Source organism: Mycotypha africana, assembly GCF_025528875.1.
Source record: "Mycotypha africana strain NRRL 2978 chromosome Unknown BDF20scaffold_17, whole genome shotgun sequence".
NCBI classification, from domain to species: domain Eukaryota; kingdom Fungi; phylum Mucoromycota; class Mucoromycetes; order Mucorales; family Mycotyphaceae; genus Mycotypha; species Mycotypha africana.
Window position 1 is genome coordinate 126,294 of NW_026515741.1, and position 18,680 is coordinate 144,973.

General features: G+C 42.9%; 10 protein-coding genes across 10 annotated transcripts; 2 read left to right on the forward strand and 8 right to left on the reverse strand.

The window, feature by feature from the left end:
- Window positions 1-494: 494 nt before the first annotated feature.
- Window positions 495-868, forward strand: BDF20DRAFT_901491 (uncharacterized protein). Its single transcript, XM_053082804.1, has one exon. The coding sequence runs from the start codon at window positions 512-514 to the stop codon at window positions 797-799; it is 288 nt and encodes a 95-aa protein (XP_052930871.1). The 5' UTR covers window positions 495-511; the 3' UTR covers window positions 800-868.
- On the reverse strand, window positions 842-1,814 carry BDF20DRAFT_901492 (uncharacterized protein). The gene has a single exon (XM_053082805.1). The coding sequence runs from the start codon at window positions 1,468-1,470 to the stop codon at window positions 1,048-1,050; it is 423 nt and encodes a 140-aa protein (XP_052930872.1). The 5' UTR covers window positions 1,471-1,814; the 3' UTR covers window positions 842-1,047.
- Window positions 1,815-2,440: 626 nt separating this feature from the next.
- BDF20DRAFT_788251 (STE like transcription factor-domain-containing protein) lies at window positions 2,441-2,758 on the reverse strand (the record flags this gene model as incomplete). Its single annotated transcript, XM_053076146.1, has 1 exon — window positions 2,441-2,758. A coding segment is annotated over one exon (318 nt), but the record flags the coding sequence as incomplete, so codon positions are not given.
- Window positions 2,759-3,537: 779 nt separating this feature from the next.
- On the forward strand, window positions 3,538-4,181 carry BDF20DRAFT_901494 (uncharacterized protein). The gene has a single exon (XM_053082806.1). It carries the CDS (start codon window positions 3,567-3,569, stop codon window positions 4,125-4,127), a length of 561 nt encoding a protein of 186 aa, XP_052930874.1. The 5' UTR covers window positions 3,538-3,566; the 3' UTR covers window positions 4,128-4,181.
- Window positions 4,182-5,019: 838 nt separating this feature from the next.
- BDF20DRAFT_829800 (SWIB/MDM2 domain-containing protein) lies at window positions 5,020-5,543 on the reverse strand (the record flags this gene model as incomplete). Its single annotated transcript, XM_053078351.1, has 2 exons — window positions 5,020-5,196; window positions 5,340-5,543. Coding segments are annotated over 2 exons (381 nt in total), but the record flags the coding sequence as incomplete, so codon positions are not given.
- Window positions 5,544-7,063: 1,520 nt separating this feature from the next.
- On the reverse strand, window positions 7,064-7,882 carry BDF20DRAFT_901499 (uncharacterized protein). The gene has a single exon (XM_053082807.1). The coding sequence runs from the start codon at window positions 7,821-7,823 to the stop codon at window positions 7,485-7,487; it is 339 nt and encodes a 112-aa protein (XP_052930876.1). The 5' UTR covers window positions 7,824-7,882; the 3' UTR covers window positions 7,064-7,484.
- Window positions 7,883-8,437: 555 nt separating this feature from the next.
- On the reverse strand, window positions 8,438-9,325 carry BDF20DRAFT_901501 (uncharacterized protein). Its single transcript, XM_053082808.1, has one exon. The coding sequence runs from the start codon at window positions 9,300-9,302 to the stop codon at window positions 8,604-8,606; it is 699 nt and encodes a 232-aa protein (XP_052930877.1). The 5' UTR covers window positions 9,303-9,325; the 3' UTR covers window positions 8,438-8,603.
- A 2,170-nt stretch (window positions 9,326-11,495) lies between these two features.
- BDF20DRAFT_928505 (HAD-like domain-containing protein) lies at window positions 11,496-12,439 on the reverse strand (the record flags this gene model as incomplete). The annotated part of the gene is made up of 3 exons (XM_053084726.1): window positions 11,496-11,833; window positions 11,942-12,211; window positions 12,311-12,439. 3 exons carry the CDS (start codon window positions 12,437-12,439, stop codon window positions 11,558-11,560), a joined length of 675 nt encoding a protein of 224 aa, XP_052930878.1. The 3' UTR covers window positions 11,496-11,557.
- A 264-nt stretch (window positions 12,440-12,703) lies between these two features.
- BDF20DRAFT_917733 (uncharacterized protein) lies at window positions 12,704-15,803 on the reverse strand (the record flags this gene model as incomplete). Its single annotated transcript, XM_053084604.1, has 4 exons — window positions 12,704-14,891; window positions 14,984-15,083; window positions 15,198-15,638; window positions 15,746-15,803. 4 exons carry the CDS (start codon window positions 15,801-15,803, stop codon window positions 12,704-12,706), a joined length of 2,787 nt encoding a protein of 928 aa, XP_052930879.1.
- Window positions 15,804-16,885: 1,082 nt separating this feature from the next.
- BDF20DRAFT_239117 (RAB6A, member ras onco protein family) lies at window positions 16,886-18,590 on the reverse strand. Its single transcript, XM_053074984.1, has 8 exons — window positions 18,149-18,590; window positions 17,989-18,047; window positions 17,844-17,913; window positions 17,706-17,722; window positions 17,537-17,609; window positions 17,353-17,464; window positions 17,001-17,244; window positions 16,886-16,928 (listed from the first exon to the last, which is right to left on the reverse strand). Exons 1-7 carry the CDS (start codon window positions 18,216-18,218, stop codon window positions 17,076-17,078), a joined length of 570 nt encoding a protein of 189 aa, XP_052930880.1. The 5' UTR covers window positions 18,219-18,590; the 3' UTR covers window positions 16,886-16,928; window positions 17,001-17,075.
- Between the last annotated feature and the right edge of the window lie 90 nt (window positions 18,591-18,680).

The following is an 18,680-nucleotide window of genomic DNA, read 5'->3' on the forward strand; positions in this document are numbered from 1 at the left end:
TTTTTTTTTTTTTTTTTTTTTTTTTCCTTGTTCAGTCCATGTTTACATTTACAAAAATACAATTTTTATTGGAAAGTACACATTGTTAATAGAGAAAGGCATCTATTAAAGCGGCTGTTGTTGTTGAAGTAACAGCCGCCGCAACAGTAGCACTCGTATAGTTGTTATCGTTAGTATCAGAATAGTACAACATATTTGGACTATTGGTAGCATTTGTAGGCGACGATAGGGAAGAAGGCGATGCAGTGGCGGAAAGTAAATGGCTGCTACTACTCATGCTTGTGGTGGAAGGTGGATGACAGCTATAGTAAGAAGCGTCATACTGATAAGGGGTCAACAAGTAAGGGTTATTACTGTCGTCGTGGCTGTTCATATCAGCTTCCATATTGACATCGTTCGTGGTGGTGGTGGTGGTGTAATATTGATTCCAGTCTATTTTCATTTGCCAGTCATCAATGGAGGCGTGTGGTTGAAATAATGGATGTTGCTGCAAGGGGGAGGGTGGTTGCTGATGAGGATGCTGCAGATGCTGTTGTTGTTGCTGTTGTTGTTGTTGATGATGTTGATGTTCATGTGGTTGTTCTTTGTCTTCTTGATGAAGAAGGATGGGTGGACTATGATGGCCAAATGTACTGGAAGAAGGCGTAAAGAGTTCCATATCTTCCAATTTGATGATGGGTCTTGCGGCGGTGGAATAAAAATCGTCCGCTTCTGCGGTATCACTGTGATAGGAAGTGGGATAATGCAGCATGTTCAAGGTGGTGGTGTCGATGGTCAATTGGGGTATAGCGATGCTTAACGCTGGCTCGGGGCTTGGTTGTAATTGTCTCATTTTATAAAAGTCTTGTTCTTCTGCTTCATCATCAAGCTCCATGTCTTTGACACCGTCGCCGTCGTCGTCGTCGTCGTCGTCCAGGTCCTCCTCGTCATCATCCGTGGTGGTGGTCAAGACTTCATAAACGACCCATTTTCTTTTTTTATGGCTACGCTGCGTTCTTTTGGCAGCTCTTCTCTTTTGGAGATCCTCTCTATTGCATTGGTATCTTTTTATTGTTGTTCTGCGGGGATGGGTTGTATTTTTCTTGAGGGTTGAGCTTCTTTGGGGTCGTCGTCCTCTTCGAGCCGTGGATGTGTATTCTTGATAGGTGCTATCTTTGGATTCATCATCCTCTTCCTCTTCCATACTCTCCTCTTCGGCGTCTTGCTGTGGTGATGGTGGTGCCAACCGAGCCTGAGTGCTATGAAGGGTGCGATCATGATGAGGATGGACAGACACGTCCTCTCTTGTTTTATGATAGACACGGCGGGTACTATGGCTGTTGTAGCTACTGCTGCTATTCTTTCTTTTTCTTGGATAGTCTGACATGACATCCGAATCACCGTGATCTTGACTGTCCTCTTCATCGTTGTCGTTGTTGTTGTCGTCGTCATCGTCGTCGTCGTCGTCCTCATTATCGCCGTCGTCATCATCGGTGTGTTTCATTCTACCTTTGTTGTTCTTTGACAATTTTAAATGTGTTTTTTTATGTTGGGATAGATTATCTGATCTAGAAAAGCGTTTACCACAGAGATCACATAGATAGGGTCTTTCCAGAGTATGTGTTCTAAAATGACGTTTCATGTGTTCTAATCTTCTAAAGACTTTGGCACAAGAGGCCAAGGGACAATAAAAGTGGCTGTTACGCGTGGAGGTGGCAGGCGGCGTCTTTTGACGGATGTCATGAGCGTCAGGGGAGGCAGACTTTTTCACAGAGGGAAAAAAAAGGTCGTTTGTTTGTTTTTGTTGTTGTTGTTGTTGTTGTTGTTGTTGTTGTGGATATGTTGTGGATGGGGTGGCCGATGGAGTTTGCTGTTGTGTAACACGACGTCGACGTTGTTTATAAGTAGGGCAACCTTCAAACAACGAGAAGCCATGACCCAGCTGAGCTGATAGGCTACTGTGGCTGCTGTGGCTGCTGCTGCTGCTGCTACTGCTGCTGTCCTCGTCCTCCTCCTTGATGCCTTTTTCTACTTTCAAGCTGGATACAACGGCTTGTGGTGTCTCTGTTTCTTTTTTGATTTCTTCTTGATGTGGTGGTGGTGGAGGTAATGAGGAGGACAATAAAGCCGATACACTGAATTGACGACGACGAGGATGGCTGGTGGTGCTGGTGGTGATGGTAGTAGTAGTAGAACAGTTGGAAAGATCCTCTTCTTCTTCTTCTTCTTCGTCGGCGGTGGTGATGGCATGGCTAGTACTTTTACTACTGCTACTACTACTACTCGTGCTCGTGCGTCTTCTTTTCGCAGTCGTACTACTCTTTCCCTTTTTTTTACGCGAGGGACCGTTTTTAAAGGTGTGGGTAGACGAGATAGGATCAGGCGAGGGGGTCGCTGCTGTGATCAAGTTCAATTCAGTGAGGATGGCTCTGCGAAACTCGTCAAACATGGCTTGGGTGGTGTCCAAGGTCATGGAGAGGGCGGGTTCTGCCACGGCTTTGGAGGTAGGGTCCAATTGGAGTTTTTCTCTTTTCAAATCGCGTTCGAGGGCGTCTAAAAAGAGACGATCGTGAGGGACGGAACGCCAGAAAAAGACCTTTTGTTTCTTTTGGGTACGGATGCATTGGTGTTTGAACAGAAAGTCGAGAAAGGAAGATTTGGGTTCTTCTAGAATGGCATCGAGACCGGGCTTGAGGTTGCGTAGATCGCTAAAGATGCCTTCTTCAAATTTTTTCATGTTGTGGATAGGTCGTCCAAAGGCAGTGAAGCGAAAGACGAGGGAACGAACAATATCTGTCCCTGAAATGAAAAAAAGGTCGCTTTCTGGCGGAAGGTTGTCGTGGCGGCTACTGCTATGAGGCCATTGGACACAGGAGATGGGCTCTTCCGTGATAGGTAAAGTGTAGGTAAAGATACCGGTTTTTGCTGAACGGGTCTTTTCAGGCGCTCGTTTCAAAAAGGCTTTAAATTGATTGATCATTTCCATTCTTGAGGTCGCATTTTCTTGGGTAGGAAAACACAATAGGTGTTGGATAGCTGCTGCCGCCTTGGCGGAGGCTGCTACTGCTGCTGCATTCTCTTTCTGAGCCATCGTGTACAAATGATGAGAGAAAAAAAAAAAACAAAAAAAAAACACACAAGTTCAAATAGTGGAGATGAGAGAGAAAAGAAAAGCAAAAAAGAAACAACAACAACAACAAGAACAACAACAACAACAATAGACAACTGCACCATGTCACTTTTATAGTGGCCCATACCCGTCTTTTTTTTTTTTTTTATGTTACGTCGGTTTGTTTATGTTGTTTACAAAGACTAAAAAATCACGGGTTTCACCAACACTATCCATTTAATGTATCCATTCCGAGTGAAAAAAAAAAAGAAAAGAGCTCATTTTTTTTGTATAAGGTTAAGCTTTCAAACACTTATTTGAAAGGTGATACAGTAACAGATTATGTTGGTGTTCTTGAACAGAGTTGTCATGGTTAGAACCAATCAAATGAGGAGGCATTCTCGAAATTTAATGCAAAAAAACAACGAAAAAAAAAAAAAAAAAAAAGGGATCCTTTTTCCTCTCCGTTTGGGCCATCATGCTCTTCTTGGTCTATTTTTTGCTCGTGGTAGGGGTCATGTCACAGAAACTACTTTATGAACCCAATGCACCCGATTATAAAACACAACGGATGGCACAATCTCTTTTTGATAAGCTGGCACCGGATCCATCGTTGTCGACGTTTATGGACGTTTTGACACAGGTCGATGACATTTTCCGCCTGGTCAATCACTCTTCCTCTGATCATGCGCCTCATGATGGTCCGGCAGTGATTACCATGTTTGTACCCACGAATGCAGCATTTCGGTACGGTCGTCAACAAGGATCATCGCCAATGCCGTTCATGTCGGGTCACCCTAGCGATTGGGAGGCATTTTTGAAATACCACATTGTTCCTTATGCGATAGAGACGGTGGCAAAGGATCAGCAGGTCAGTACGCTTTTAGGCAAAGACGAAAAGATTGATATCCATTATCATGCGTGGAGTCGACGTGTGGATTTAAATCATGGTACAGCCAATGTCATCGATCACCGTCACCCTGTACGTGCTATCAATGGCGTTGCGTTTAAAATTGATCGATTGTTAAAGCAACCTTGATAAAGGGGAAAAAAAAAGTACCTTTCTATGTAAAAAAAAAAAAAAAAAAAAAAAAAAGAAACCAAAGCTTTATTTTGAATTGATTTTAGTAAGGTTTTGACAAAGAAAACCTAAAAAAAAAGTGAGTGTAGGAGAGCAATAAATATGGAAAGGGGGTGGATCTTTACAAGTTTAATAAAAAATCATGCTCATCATTCGTTGTTGTTGTTGTTGTATTTGCTGTTGTGGACGACGCTGACATAGCATTATGGAGGATGGTATCATTATGCGTAGAAGGGATGGCGTGATGAATAGCGGTACTAGAGGAAGTAGCAGTAGTAGTAGTAGTAATAGTAGTAGTAGTAGTAGAAGGAGGAGGAGATGTGATAGTAGTAGTAGTAGTAGTAGTAGGAGTAGTAGTATGAGTAGCCGTCGTTGTAGAAGGCGTAGAGAGAGTATCATTGGCATGACCACCGTTATAGTGTTGTTGCTCCGTGGCAGCAGCATTGGAATAATAGGTTTGCTGTGACGTCGTCTCTAATCCCTCGGTAAACCCCTGTTGTGGTTGCTGCTGCTGTTGTTGTTGTGGTTCCTGGGATGGATGAAAATGGTCTTGATTATTAAATTCGCTAATGGTCTTTAAAAAGTCGTCTTGCTGCTGTTGTTCCTGTTGACTCTGCGTCAAGGATCCTTCTTCGGTCTTGAAGACGAGAGGGTCTGCAGACTGTGGTGGTTGAGTTTCCTTCGGGTCGCTACTGTGGGTAGGCGGTTCCTCCTCGGTCGCCTCTCTACGACTCGCCTCCGCACTGACCGTGGGTGATTCGTCTTGGACACCCTCTGTAGGGTGACCGTCTGCTTGTTCTTGTTGCGCTTCTTCTTGTGTCTGCTTTTGCTGATCGACAGGCACTGGTTCCTTTTTCGTCAAATGAGCGGAGAGATCCTTATTCATACCGAAACTGTTGATTCTGTCCTGATGAAAAATCTTTTTCAACTTTTCATCACAAAGAATATATCTTCTATCTGCCGGATCCTGTAGATTGTTCTCTTTAATGTATTTCCACAACTTTTGTACCAATTCAGGACGAGAAAGCTATATCATTAAAAAAAAAAAAAAAAAAGCACGTGTTATCCCACCCGTTTGCTTACATAATATCCAGCGTGAAGAGGACTAAAAAAAATTTTTTTTTTTTTTTCAGTTCCTCCCTCCACCACCGTTCTATAAAATGAGTTTACCTCTTTATCACCGTCCATCAAATCGGATAGAGCAGGACTAAGGATCAAAGGTTTATTCAAACCCGTCTTTCTCTTGGGACGATTGGGGTCTTTGATACGTTGTACTCTTCTTTTTGTTTTACCACCTCTTTTATTAATAGCGCCTAAACGAGTTTGAGCAGGGATAGGATGAAAAGCAGGATGATGAACAGCAGCAGGCGTCATGGATGGATGCTGTGGTGGCTGTTGTTGTTGTTGTTGTTGTTGTTGTTGTTGTTGCTGTGGTAGTAGTAGTGGAGGTTGTAATGCCATCATGGGATGATACCCTTGCGTGGAAGGCTGTTGTTGTTGTTGTTGTTGTAATGGATGTGAAGGATGTCCTCCGTTGGTAGGTAAAGCCAAGTTAGCATAGGGATAAGGATAGCCATTTTGTTGTTGTTGTTGTTGCAATAATTGCTGCTGTTGCTGTTGTTGTCTTTTCAATTGCTGTTGCTGTTGTTGCTGTTGCAAGTAAGGTTGTTGCAATTGTTGTAACTGTTGTTGCTGATAGTATAAATGGCTATTATTCTCTAATAACATATGACCTGATAAATGATGCGTAGCGTTATTATTATTATTATTATTATTATTATTATTATTATTATTCGTATGTTGTTGTTGCTGATGGGGTGACGTTGTCATAGTATTATTATGATTACTTTGATGATGACCCGCACTAGGCGTAGGATGGGATGCCTGCTGCTGCTGCTGCTGCTGCTGCTGATAATAATGTTGTTGTTGTTGTTGTGGTGTTAATGGGGATGAATGATGGAATGGAGAAGGAGAGAGAGAGTGATGATGTTGTTGTTGTTGTTGCTGAGACTGTTGTTGTTGATAAAATGCGTGCTGTGGTGGTTGACTATGATGTGTAGTAGGATTCGTAGCAGTGGCAGTTGTATTTGTAGTATAATGCTGGAATTGAGGCTGTGGTGGTGGTGGTGCGGGTGATGGTTGTGGATGTGTTTGAAAGTAGGAAGGATGTTGATGTTGTTGTGTCGCGCCTGGATGAAAATCAAGTCCGTCTACTAGAAAAGGGGATGGATGGTGAGGAGAAGGCTGTTGTTGTTGTTGTGAATGTGTGCTTGTATTTGTATGTGTCGTCGTTGGATGATACAAGTTTGTTTGCTGCTGCTGCTGATGATGATGATGATGAGCATAAGGAGCAGGAAGAGCAGGAGGCGGAGGATGATGTGATGTCATCTTTTGATAGTGATTTGTAAAAGAGGATGAAGCAGACGAGGCTGAAGGACTGTTGGCTGTTCCTGGATGTCCTGGCGTATGTAAATCTGCATAAAATTAAAAAAATTTGGTTGTCCAAAATGAATAAAAAAACAGATTTTCCCCTGTTTTTGCCATTTTTTAGGGATTTTATTTTTACCTTGTAAAATTGAATTATCCATCACTTTGTTTTATTTGTTCGTTTAAAAAAAAGCTTTTGGAACTTTTTATGGTAAGATTCGTAAAGGAACAAAAAAAGAAAAAAAAAAAAAAAAAAAGGTTTACCGATAATCAGTTCCGGAAAGAAAAAAGAGACTTTTTTTTTTTTTTTTTTTTTTCTTTTTTTTTTAAAAAAAGAACGTATACAAAGCACACAAAAAAGAAACGTAAAAGAGATAAAAAAAAAAAAAAAAAAAAGTAAGAGAGAGAGAGAGAGAAAGCCGGAAAAAAGGGGTTGGTTTACTTTTTCCCTTTTTTTTTTTTTTTTTTTTTTTTTGTTTTGTACTTTCTGTCTAAAAAACTCACCTTGAAAAGCGTGACTCCCTTTTCAATGTTAAACTTGTAAAACAAAAGAGAGAAAACAAAACTCGGGCAAACAGGTATTCAGTTTTCTTTTTTTAACCACTGGCTTGTGAAGGAATCGAAAATGAATCTTTTGTGTTTACCCATTGATTTCCATGGACAGTCTTGTTATCTATCCCTTGGGTAAAAAAGATTCCATGGAATGTGTAAATGAAGAAAAATTTCTTTTTTGAAAGACAGGGCTGCAGCACACTTTTTCATTTCAAGTTCCGGGAATTCATTTTTGAACCTATTCAAATTTTCATTTTAGACAAATGGGTCAAGTTTTCAAGACAAAAACATGCAGTGGGTCCTTTTCATGAGAAAGACACTTCCGTGATACATGCTTCAAAACCAAGACAGCCTGGTCTCAAGCAAATGGTACAGTTTGTTTAAAATAAATTGTGTATTCACTATTAAAAATTGTACAATGAAAAGACTATTTTTTTTTATTTTTTTTTCCTTTGATTTTTCCTTTTTCGGTTGATCCAGGGACACGGTTTTTGGGAGAATGAAAAATGGACTCCTTCTATCCTCTCTCCATGGGGAGCTTACAGCTTGTTCCGTACGAAAAAATAAAATAAAAAAACACAGAGAGAAAGAGAACAAAATACTACATCTATTTGTTATAGATTGTGAATAGGTGTGTGTTGTGCGCGATTGACCCGAAAAAAAAAAAGACCCCATCGTTTCACGTTATTGACAACATTTACTTTTTTATCCTTTTTTTTTTTTTTTTTTTTTTTTTCTTTTTTACTTTATTCCTTCCTTTGCCTTTTTTCTTTCAACTACTTCCTTGACTTGTCTGCTAGCGTGTAGATGTTATTTATATCCATTTTATAATCCATCCCTCCTGAACCCCACTACCCATGCTTATCATGGATCTTTTCTGAAGCCTTTTTATTTTAGAGAGTCACTGTTTTCTCAATGTAGGGTTTGTCTGTCCGTCCGTGCATTCATCCGATCCCATCTAGAGTGGATGTGGCTCTAGAGATGCTCACCTTCATGGTGGGTGTATTCTACTAGCAAAAAAAAAAAGGGGGGGGGGTGGGTGGTGGGTACCCTCTTGGAAGAGGGAGGGGAGGGGAGGGGAGGCAAGGCAAATCCATCTTGATGGGAGGGTCCCCCTCTTGAAAACCCATCTCCTTGAATCCATTCCCACTCCCCCCACTGGGTGGGTAGAGAAGAGACAACAGTGGCTAGCCTTCTTTATCAAGGAAATAAATATAAACACATTGGATTTTATTGGGATGCGAGAATCTATTATGTTGAATCTATGTACAATCATGGATAAGTGAGAGAAGGAAAAAAAAAAAAAAAAAAGAATGAATGCATGCATGTATGTATGTAGGTAGAGATGTAGCTAAAAAGGGGGGTGGGGAAAGGGGAGACATCAATAAATAATGGAGAAAAGGACATCCTGTGGTGACTGTGGCCATGAAACGAAGGAGGACAGTCGACGAGGGCTCAGGACGCGAAAGAGGAAGGACAACAACCCTTGTCTACTTTTAAATGTCTATTCAAAGCATCCATGCGAGCAAAAGGTTTCCGACAATGCATACAGGCATAGGGTTTGATGCCCCAATGTAACTTTTCGTGTCGATTTCGATCATGTTGTCGTGCAAATCGTCGTCCACATTGCGAGCAAGCAAAAGGGCGCTCTGCTGTATGGGTGCGCATATGCGATGTCAAGTTGTAGGGACGCGTAAAGGATTTGCCGCAGCCAGGATGAGGACAGGTATGAGCGACGATCGCCGCCGACGCGCTACGACGATGACGGCGCGTGGGGGGTTGTTTTTTGGATACTACACTCGTAGCACGATCACTGTGATGTTGCGTGGTGATGACAACGGCGGCAGCAGCGGTCGAACGAGGCCAAGGCGGTGGCTCGGAGGTGTGTCGCTGGAGGGGGGGTGGTGCTGATGGGTGCATGGATTCGGAAAAGACTCTCCCATCACCGTCCGACAGGGTAGGGGAAGGATAGCCTACGGTCAAAGGCGTCATGTAAGCATTCTGAGCAGCAGCAGCAGCAGCACTGTTCGAGGACGACGACGACGATGACGACGATGACGACGTAGCTAATGGAAACATGAACCAGGCATCGTCAAAAGAAGCACTGGCCATCGATCGGGGTGAAGTGCTCGGTGTCCAGCTTAACCAGTCCATTGGGTTGGAGGAAGGTGTTAGCAGATCACTCACTAAAAAGGCCATCGTGTGGCTACTGTTGTTGTTGTTGTCGTTGTTGTTGTGGTGGTGGTGGTGGTGGTGGTGGTGGGCCTGTGCTGGTGGAGGCATACCATGCTCGCTGTCGACGGACGAGGAGGATAGATCCATACCGGTCCCCAAGGGTAAAAAGTCAAACGGGGTGGGGTTGGGCGTAGAGCCACCATAGGCGGGTATCGGCGTAGGCTCTGTGATTGAAATACCAGGCTGAATTTGAAGACAGGGTAGGTCCTGTGGCTGAACGACGACGACAGCGGCTGGTTTCGGTGGTTGTTGTGCACGGAGGGCTATCCACGGCGCATGACGAATGGTGTTGTCTAAAGGTGCAAATAATAAGGCTTGTTCCTCATGGCTCACCCAAGGTCTTGCGATGGCTGCGGAGGAGAAGGATGGACTCTCTCCTGAGCCGTTGACCCAGCGGGTGGGAAAGAAAGCTTCAGAATAAGGTGTCCAACCACCCTCCAGGGCGTCGCTCCATTGTGTTTGCATGGGTTAAAAAAAAAAAAAAAAAAAAAAAAATGATAGGAAAAAAAAAGTTTATTTTTGAGAATTTCAACAAAAAAAGAACTACATTCTTATATACCTTTTTTTTATTATTATTTACACAAAACGAAAACCATCAAATACCTTTATGTGTCATACACTTTTTTCTTTTTTTCAAACAGGTCCGTGAGGTATATTTTTAGAATTTTTTGAATGGCTACTTAGCTAGTACCCGAAAAAGTATAAAAAGTGTGACACTTTCTGAAAAAGTACTTATTTTCTCTACTGACTCCCATCAGCAAAACAACTTGAGCCGTTCCATCTTGCATGATCTGACCATGTCTGTTTATATAGAAAATGCGCCCTTATTGAAATGAAACGCGCACGCACACCTCGTAGAAAAAAAACAAAAAAAACTAAAAATACCTCGACTCACTCTACTACTCAAGCCTATTGTAATTTACTTGTTCATAACAGCAATGAGGGTGAGGCACACAATGAGCGCAAATGGAATGCCCGAACTTTCTTCTTTTCTTGATTTTTGGGTTTGGGGATCACAAAAAAAAAAAAAAAAAAAAAAAAAAAAAAAACCATCATCGTACACCCTTTTTTTTTCGGTTTCCATGCAAATAGAACATCTTTCTTTGATTTCTTCAAGACGTGTCTCTGTTTTACCTGCATGAATCAATGCACTTTTGTAACATAGGAAAGGAATCCATTTTACATTGTTTCAATGAAAAACATGTCAATCAAAGAATGTTGACATGTATTTTTTTTTTTTGTTTTTGTTAAAAAAAAAAGTGGAAAGGTAAAAAGGGTTTCCTATGTGCGGTGGTGAGCATGCATCATTTTCGCATAATTTCCACAGATCGCTTCTTCTCTTGTAAATGGTGATTTATAAAAGTTTATCTTTGAGCGATCTCTCATTCGTTGTGGAAGTTTCTTTGTGTGATTCTGCCGTTGTAAATCGTGCGAGTTTGGCTATATTATAAACTCCCAAGTTTTCTCCCATTCCACCGGAATAAAATTTCCTATTATAGGGTGGGTCCATCAGGAGTACCAAATAAGGTCATCAAGCCTTAAAGTAGTGGCTGGTGAAGGAGAATGGATAAAGAGCCCACCATTCGATTTGGGAAAAAAGCCTAACTCTAATCTTATCCATAGGGAGTGTATGTGTGTGTGTGTATAAGAATAAAAAAGAGGACGAATACACTAGGTAAACTAGATAGGTAGACAGCGGTGTTGGTTTAAAATAGACATAGGAGGATGACGTAGCATTGGTCAAGTACCATTCCATTGCAATACAGACCAATGTATTTATAGAAACATACAACAACATGGCATAAAACACTTTATAATTTTAGAGTCATCATGAACCCCCATTTCACAAAGTAGCACGACATTCTATGACAAAAGCTAGCATAGCATGCTTTAAAATGGGGTGGGGGTGGGGGGTGGGGCGCTTCTTCATCCATCCGTGGTGATGCCCCTCCATTTCATCCTAGGGAGGCTGCCTAGCGCATGGATCATTGAAAAAAAAAAAAAAAAAACTCTCTTACGCATCGTGGCGAAAGCGAAAAATAGTTGTTGACTCTAGCAACATGAAAGAAAAGACCAAGTCATTCCCGCTTCAATAAAAAACATGAAAAAGCATATCGCCTCAAGGATGGGAAACAGGGTTCCCCAAGCGCCTAGAGAAAAAACACAAACGAGTTTTATTCAACTACTTTATCGACCGTCATCTGATAGGTTCCGTCTGCTTGTTTCTTGACATGGACAGAATCAAGACGTTCCACAATCACGGTAGCACCCGCCTCCTTTAATTGTTGTGCGGTATGCGTCGTTAAACAAGCGATGCATTGCATACCCGCCGCCACCGCTGCTTGAACACCCGCTGGAGCGTCTTCAAACACAATGCATTGACGAGGCTCTTTACCAATGATCTCGGCCGCTCTCAAATAGCCTTCGGGATGGGGTTTACCATGCGTCAACTAACAAAAGAGTATGTGTATGTGTGTGTGTGAATCTCTCTGCTTGCTTGCTCGGCCCCGTCCAACCCCCCCCCCAACCCCCCTCATGGCCATGGCGCAGCCACTTACCCTGTCCCCCGTTGCCATGTCCTTGGGTACAGGAAGATTGAATTGCGTCAAACGTGTCGTGGCCATCGTCCATGTTCCTGCTGTATTGACCGTCCAATCTTGGACGTCAATGCTGCCAACCAACTCTCTCACACCAGGCAAGATCATCACGCCTTCCATATTTTGCGCCAATTCTGCTTCAAATTGGTTGACATACTCGACCGTAGCTATCTCGGGTACCCAACGTTGCAATGTTTCAATCGTTCTTCTTCCATGCGAAGTAGCTAGAATCTACATAGCATGCCAGGGGATATCAATAGACACTTTTCTGTCTCTTTTGGCGCCCTGCTATTGTCTATTTTTTTTTTTTTTTTTTTTTTTTTTTTTTACCTGTTCTGGATCTAAATTGTATTTTTTGGCAATATCCGTCCACGCTTGAATGACCAAAGGTGTCGTATCAATCAGCGTACCATCCAAATCAAAAATAATACCTGTACATGCTAGCGTTTTAGATACCATCTTTTTTTTTTACAAGTCAATGAAAAAGAAAAAAACAAAAAAGGAAAAAAGAAAATAACACCTCAGGTTTTTTGCATTCACGTCCAACGGGGTCCTAATTTAGCCCCTCTGAGTTTTATATATTGTCAATTGTTTTTTCGCATTTCATTTTTTCTTTATGAGCGATAGATATAAAAAAAAAAAAAAGCAGCCAAAGGACCACACGTATCTGTTATTAGAGTGATCCTTTTGATAGAGGGGATACCCTATGTTTCCTGTTTTTTTTTACAATTTGCTTTGACGTGCTTGGGTCTTGATTTCGACAGCCGCGTTAGAAATAGCAATCACATTGCGTTCCACCACACGCGTTTGGAAAAGAATGCGTTGGCCTTCCTTCCACATCGACGTTTCCAATGTCTCTCCAGGAAAGACAGGCTTGGCAAATCGGACCTTGATCGTGGAAAAGAGCTCAGGATCATTGTTGCAAAACGTCTTTAATACATGTTTCGCTGACACGCCAAAAGAGCAAAGACCGTGCAAAATAGGCACGTCAAACCCTCCGACCGCCGCCATCTCAGGATCGATGTGCAGAGGATTGTAATCACCACTCAAACGATACAGAGCGGCTTGATCGGGGTGTGTCTTTTCTGTCACCACCGCATCAGGCTGACGATCGGGCACCGCATGTGTGGCGGAAGCTGCCCCGCGGTCGTGTCCCTTGGACCTGCCTCCAAAGCCGCCACTGCCACGTACAAAGAGCGTAAACTCATTTTCACACACGACCTCTCCTGACGCACCATCCGTCGTGGTCACGCCCACAATGACCGAGGCCCCTTTGCCCTTGTCCAGGATATCAATGACACGCGCCTTGGAGTGAAGCGTTCCGCTCGTAGGGAGAGGCTTTTTCAGCGATAAAAATTGCTCGCCATGCAACAGCATCATGGGGTTGAAATGAGGAAGCATGTCGCCGAATGGCACCGATTGCATGGCAGCAAAGGCAGGAATGACACCAAAGGTCGGCAATGCACTAAAGTGGACGTCGTTTTCATACACAAAGCGTGTGTCGGTGCGCTGACATCCCACGCCGAGCGCATAGAGAATGAGGTCACGTTCTTCGTAAGAGAAAGAAAGAGGCTCGAACGCCATCCTTTTGGCCGCTTCCACATCCAGGCCCTCCTCCTTCTTGGGGTGGTCTTCTTCTTCTTTTTCTTCTTCCTCCTCATCGACATGGCTAAAGTGCTCCATAAAACCTTGAAAGGACTCTTGCGTGCTATTCGGGTGCGTCGCACGACCATCGTTGAAATCACAAATACGTGACCAAGCCGCTGCGACGTGTTCGGGTGTCAAGGCACGATGCGCGGGAAAGCCCACACCGCCTGAACGCTGCCAGCGCACTTGAGCCATCCAACCACTGCCGACTTCAAAGACACCGCCCGTCGAGGCGTTGCTGCTATGCCCCAGGTAAGCGACGAGAGGAGCGACATACTCGGGTTTGAAGGCTTCCACCATCTCGGGAGGCATCACCGTCGCCGTCATACGTGTTCCCGCATTGGGAGCAATGACGTTGCAGAGAATGTTCTTGCGTTGGCCTTCCAGCGCTAACGTACGTGTCAAACCGACAATCCCCAGTTTCGCCGCGCTGTAATTCGTCTGACCAAAGTTGCCGTACAAGCCGACCGCCGAGGCGGTGTTGACGATGCGGCCATACTGTTGCTTGACAAAGTGCGGCCAGGCTGCCTTGCAGACCTTGTACGTGCCTCGGAGATGCACGCGATGCACAAGATCCCAATCGTCGTCCGTCAAACGAGCAAACGACTTGTCACGCAAAATGCCCGCATTGTTCACCACGATGTCAATGCGTCCAAACGCTTTCAACGCCGTCTCCACCACCTTGTCTCCCTCTTCCACCGAATCATAGTTGGCCACCGCTGTGCCGCCTGCCTGACGAATCTCATGCACCACCTGATCCGCCGCGCGACTGTCCGCTCCGGCACCGCTCGTCGACACACCCAGATCATTGACCACGACAGACGCCCCCAACTTGGCCAGTAACAGGGCATACGCTCTGCCCAATCCTCCTCCTGCCCCCGTGACCACGGCCACTTGCCCATCGAATCGCAAGGGCGGCGCTTCTTCTTGGGTCTGCTGGGCGTTGGCCTCGACTTGCTTGGCACGTTCCAACAGAGCTAAAAAGTCCGTGTCCATCACCGACGTAGGGTATGCATTCGCTGCTTTGTCGAAATCGGTAATGTCTTTCCATTGCGCACGCACCGCGTCAGGCGTCAAGCTGTCATCCGCTTTGAAAACGACACCCGCTGAACGTTCCCATCTCAATTTGGCCACAAACCCGCCTCCTACTTCAAAGAGACCTCCGTTCTCCTCTGTGTTTTCATGACATAGATAACCTACCACAGGTGTTACAAATTCAGGTTTCAATGAAGCGAGAATATCGGGCGGCAACACGGTTTCTGTCCTAGAAGTATCGTACGCATCGGTAGGTTCATGGATGAGTGGAGAGATTTTTTTTTTTTTTTTTTCAAATAAAGAAGAGAGGGAAAAACCTACATTCGGGAAGCTGCCATGGGAGCAATGGTATTGCAGTGAATATTATCCTTGGCCCCTTCCTTGGCTAAAGAATGGCTGAAACTAACAAGAGCAAGCTTGGCTATAAAAAAAAAACAAGGGGCCAGCCATCATGAGTCGATCTATTTTTTTTATTTTTTATTTTTTTTTTTTTTCTTGTTGGGGGGGCTCTCCCTTTGGAGGAATGACTTTTTACCAGCACTATAGTTGGCTTGACCAAAATTACCGTAAATACCAGCCGCAGAGGCGGTCATGATGATGCGACCATATTTTTGTTTCTTCATAATGGGCCACGCTGCCTTGGTGACAGCATAAGAACCCTTCACATGCACCGCTTGGATCAAATCCCAATCCTTATCCGTCATGCGAGCAAAAGAGATATCACGCAGGATGCCGGCATTGTTGATGACAATATCGACACGTCCAAATGCTTTCATCGCTGTATCCACAATCCTAGCTCCGTCTTCCACCGAATGGTAGTTGGCCACTGCTTTGCCGCCGGCTTTTTGAATTTCTTCCACCACGACATCCGCTGCTTTTGAGCTGGCCCCATCGCCTGTATGAGAAGCGCCTAAATCGTTGACCACCACACTCGCCCCCCGTTGGGCAAAATAAAGAGCATACGCTCTACCAATACCTATCATTCATACCATCATGTCATGGGATGAGCATCCATTGTCATTTTTTCCCCCATGAGCAATCTCCCCTTTTTAAGGCTCGTTTCGGAGATGAACAAAAATTTACCTCCACCAGCGCCTGTAACAATAGCTACTTTTCCATCATAACGAATATCTTGGGTCATTGCTTTTTTTTAGAGACAAAAGAAGGATGAATGGAAAAAAAAAAAAAAAAAAAAAAAGAGAAAAGAAAAGAAAAAAGGGAGAAGGCTGTGGGAGATGACTTTATAAAAAAAAATCAACAAAATCACAAGTATTTGCTTTTTTACAATGACTAAAATAAAATAACGTTACAAGAAACGGGTTTTCACATGAAAATGTGGGGTTGAAATCAATGCAGACGTAACCCGTTATTTGCTCCTTTCAAGTAAGGACTCGATCTTTTTTTTTTTTTTTTTAAATTCAGATGGACATCACTTGCTTCAGTGGGAACCCAAGGTGAACCAAGGATCTGTTACAATAGTACATGCCAATGCTCTTACGACCCACATCGGGTTTGGCTCGAGCATGGATGTTTTTCAGGAGCTGGAGGATGCAGGAGAAACAAGAACAAGTCGATCAAGACACATTTTTTATTCTAAAACGCCTACTTTTTTTTTTTTTTTTTTTTTTTTTTTTTTTTACTTTCTCTATAAAGCCAAACACATCAGATCAATTGCAAAGGATGCTTCAAACAATACACATAGATCGGTAAAAAAGATGAAAATAAAGACCCATCGATCCTTCATGCTTTCGTCAGCTTGATGTGATAAGTGCAGGAGTGGGGATAGCACAGGCTTTTTAGAATAGTAACGGCAGTCAATATCTATTGGGTTGAATCAATGCATGTTTGGCCCATCCACTTTTGTATACATACACCTTTCAATATAAAAACATGTCACTAGGAAACCATCTCCTATGAGAAAGGTAATACACTGTCATGAACGCGTTGTCGATAGTCAAACGAGGGGTCATATCATCTTTTTTGAGCGATAGAAACAGCCCTTCATCAGAAAGAAGAAGGCACATTACCGTTTATAATGATACTTTTTCTCAAATGAATGGATTTGAAAGGAAGAACGATAGTATTATATTAGACGTATTAAGATAAATAATGGGATAGAGCAGACGCATCAATGCAGGTTTTTTGACGTTGAGGGGTGTGTGTGTAGAGGGCGATGAACAACGAGTAGGGTCTATGTTTCTTTAGCAAGCGCATGAGCTTGACTCTTTCTTTTTGGTGGATGCATCTGTCAAATCCACTTTTGTCACTGTTGCCCGCAAAAAAATTTAAAGGGTTGGCTATGGGAGCTTATTACATTTGTTTTTGTATCTTTTCTTACACTGCTCTTTTTGATCATCTTCTGAATGTTTCTCCATTCCTGGTAACGCATGCCCTATTTTTCTAAAAAGAGCTTTCACCTAACATAGAACAGAATGAATGGTGTCAATTCGTCAAATGAGTAAGGGCACGTATTAAAAATGGCCTCCCCCCCATTTACATTGTATCCAGCCTTTGCACTTGTTTCAATATACATAATGTTGTAATCTTTTGCTTTCTTTTCTCCTTCTTCTACTGTCACTTGTCTACAAAAAATAGAGTAGGAAGGGTTATATACACACACACACACACACACACCGGATGACATCTCTATCGATCAGCGCCTTTTTTTTTTTTTTTTTTTTTTTTTTTACCTTTTATCACTCAAGTCTGTCTTGTTTCCTACCAAAACAATAATCACATCTGTCCCTCTTTCAGCTCTCACATCGTCTATCCATTTCGAAGTGTTTTGAAATGAGGCACGATCTAGTTTTTCAAAAAGCATGCCATGTCAGCACACGATCCTATCCTCCCATGAGCTTACTCTTTGTTATTTACTTGTAATATCATAAACGACAACACAGACGGAAGAGTCTCGAATATAACTTGGGATCAAAGAACGAAACCTTTCCTATCATTGTTTTTCAAAACATGGCGGTGGGTTGGTTGGTTGCTATGCAGTCCATTGCTTTTATTATTCTACGAATGTTGGAAATGTGTAGTATACCTGCCCAGCTGTATCCCCTAAGAATATGTACATAGTAAAATTAATACACTTCATCTCATCTCTATGCAGTTTCCACCCCTCCCCTCAGCACCCCCCCCCACCTCCTCCCCTCGCCCACCTCATGGTCATTGTACTCACATAATTGAAGTCGAATCGTACGGTCATCGAGATACATGGTCTTTGACAGAAAATCGATACCTATCGTAGCCTTTAAAGAAACTGTGTCAATGGGGGCTGCTATCCTCCGCTTGCCACTTGGGTTCACTCAGACTAACTACATTACTTGATATGTATTGTCAAAGGTATCGTACATGAATCTTGTGATAAGTGACGTTTTTCCAACTGCGAGTTCAGTGCCATGGGGTCAAAAGCAAAAAAAGTGATGTGGTCAACGATCGCGATTGAGCTTTTCTGCAACCTTTGCTATACTATATAACTTTTACCACTCTGCTCGCCCAAAAAGACCAACTTGAACTTTTTGAGTGGGTTTCCAAAATCGTTATGACTCGACATACTAAGAAAAAACAAAAAAGAGGCAATAATGGAAGGAAACACTGAAGCTGTCAACAATAAAAGAGAAAAAGAAAAAAGAAAGAACGAAAAAGTAGCTTCCTGTAGACAATAAGCTACATCTTTAATTATCTTGTGTGTAACAACTGAACCATGATCTATATTACTGCTCTCTCTCTCTCGCTCTCTCTCTCTCCTTGCCGGTACTTCAAGTTGTTATTGTTTACAATTTGATCATTACCCAGCCTTAATTACAGTAAGCTCTTTGCCCCCCCTGAAATGCTCAGATCAGGCTTTCATCCTTTTTACCTTATCTCGGTGCAAGAAAAGGTAGTTTCTTTCAAAACATAGACACTGCTTTTATATCAAATGAAAAAAGTACAGAGGCATGGACAATCGACAGCCATCTTACGATAGTGCCAGCTTTTCATGCTTTACCTTCCATTAGACCCTTCTTTTTCTTTT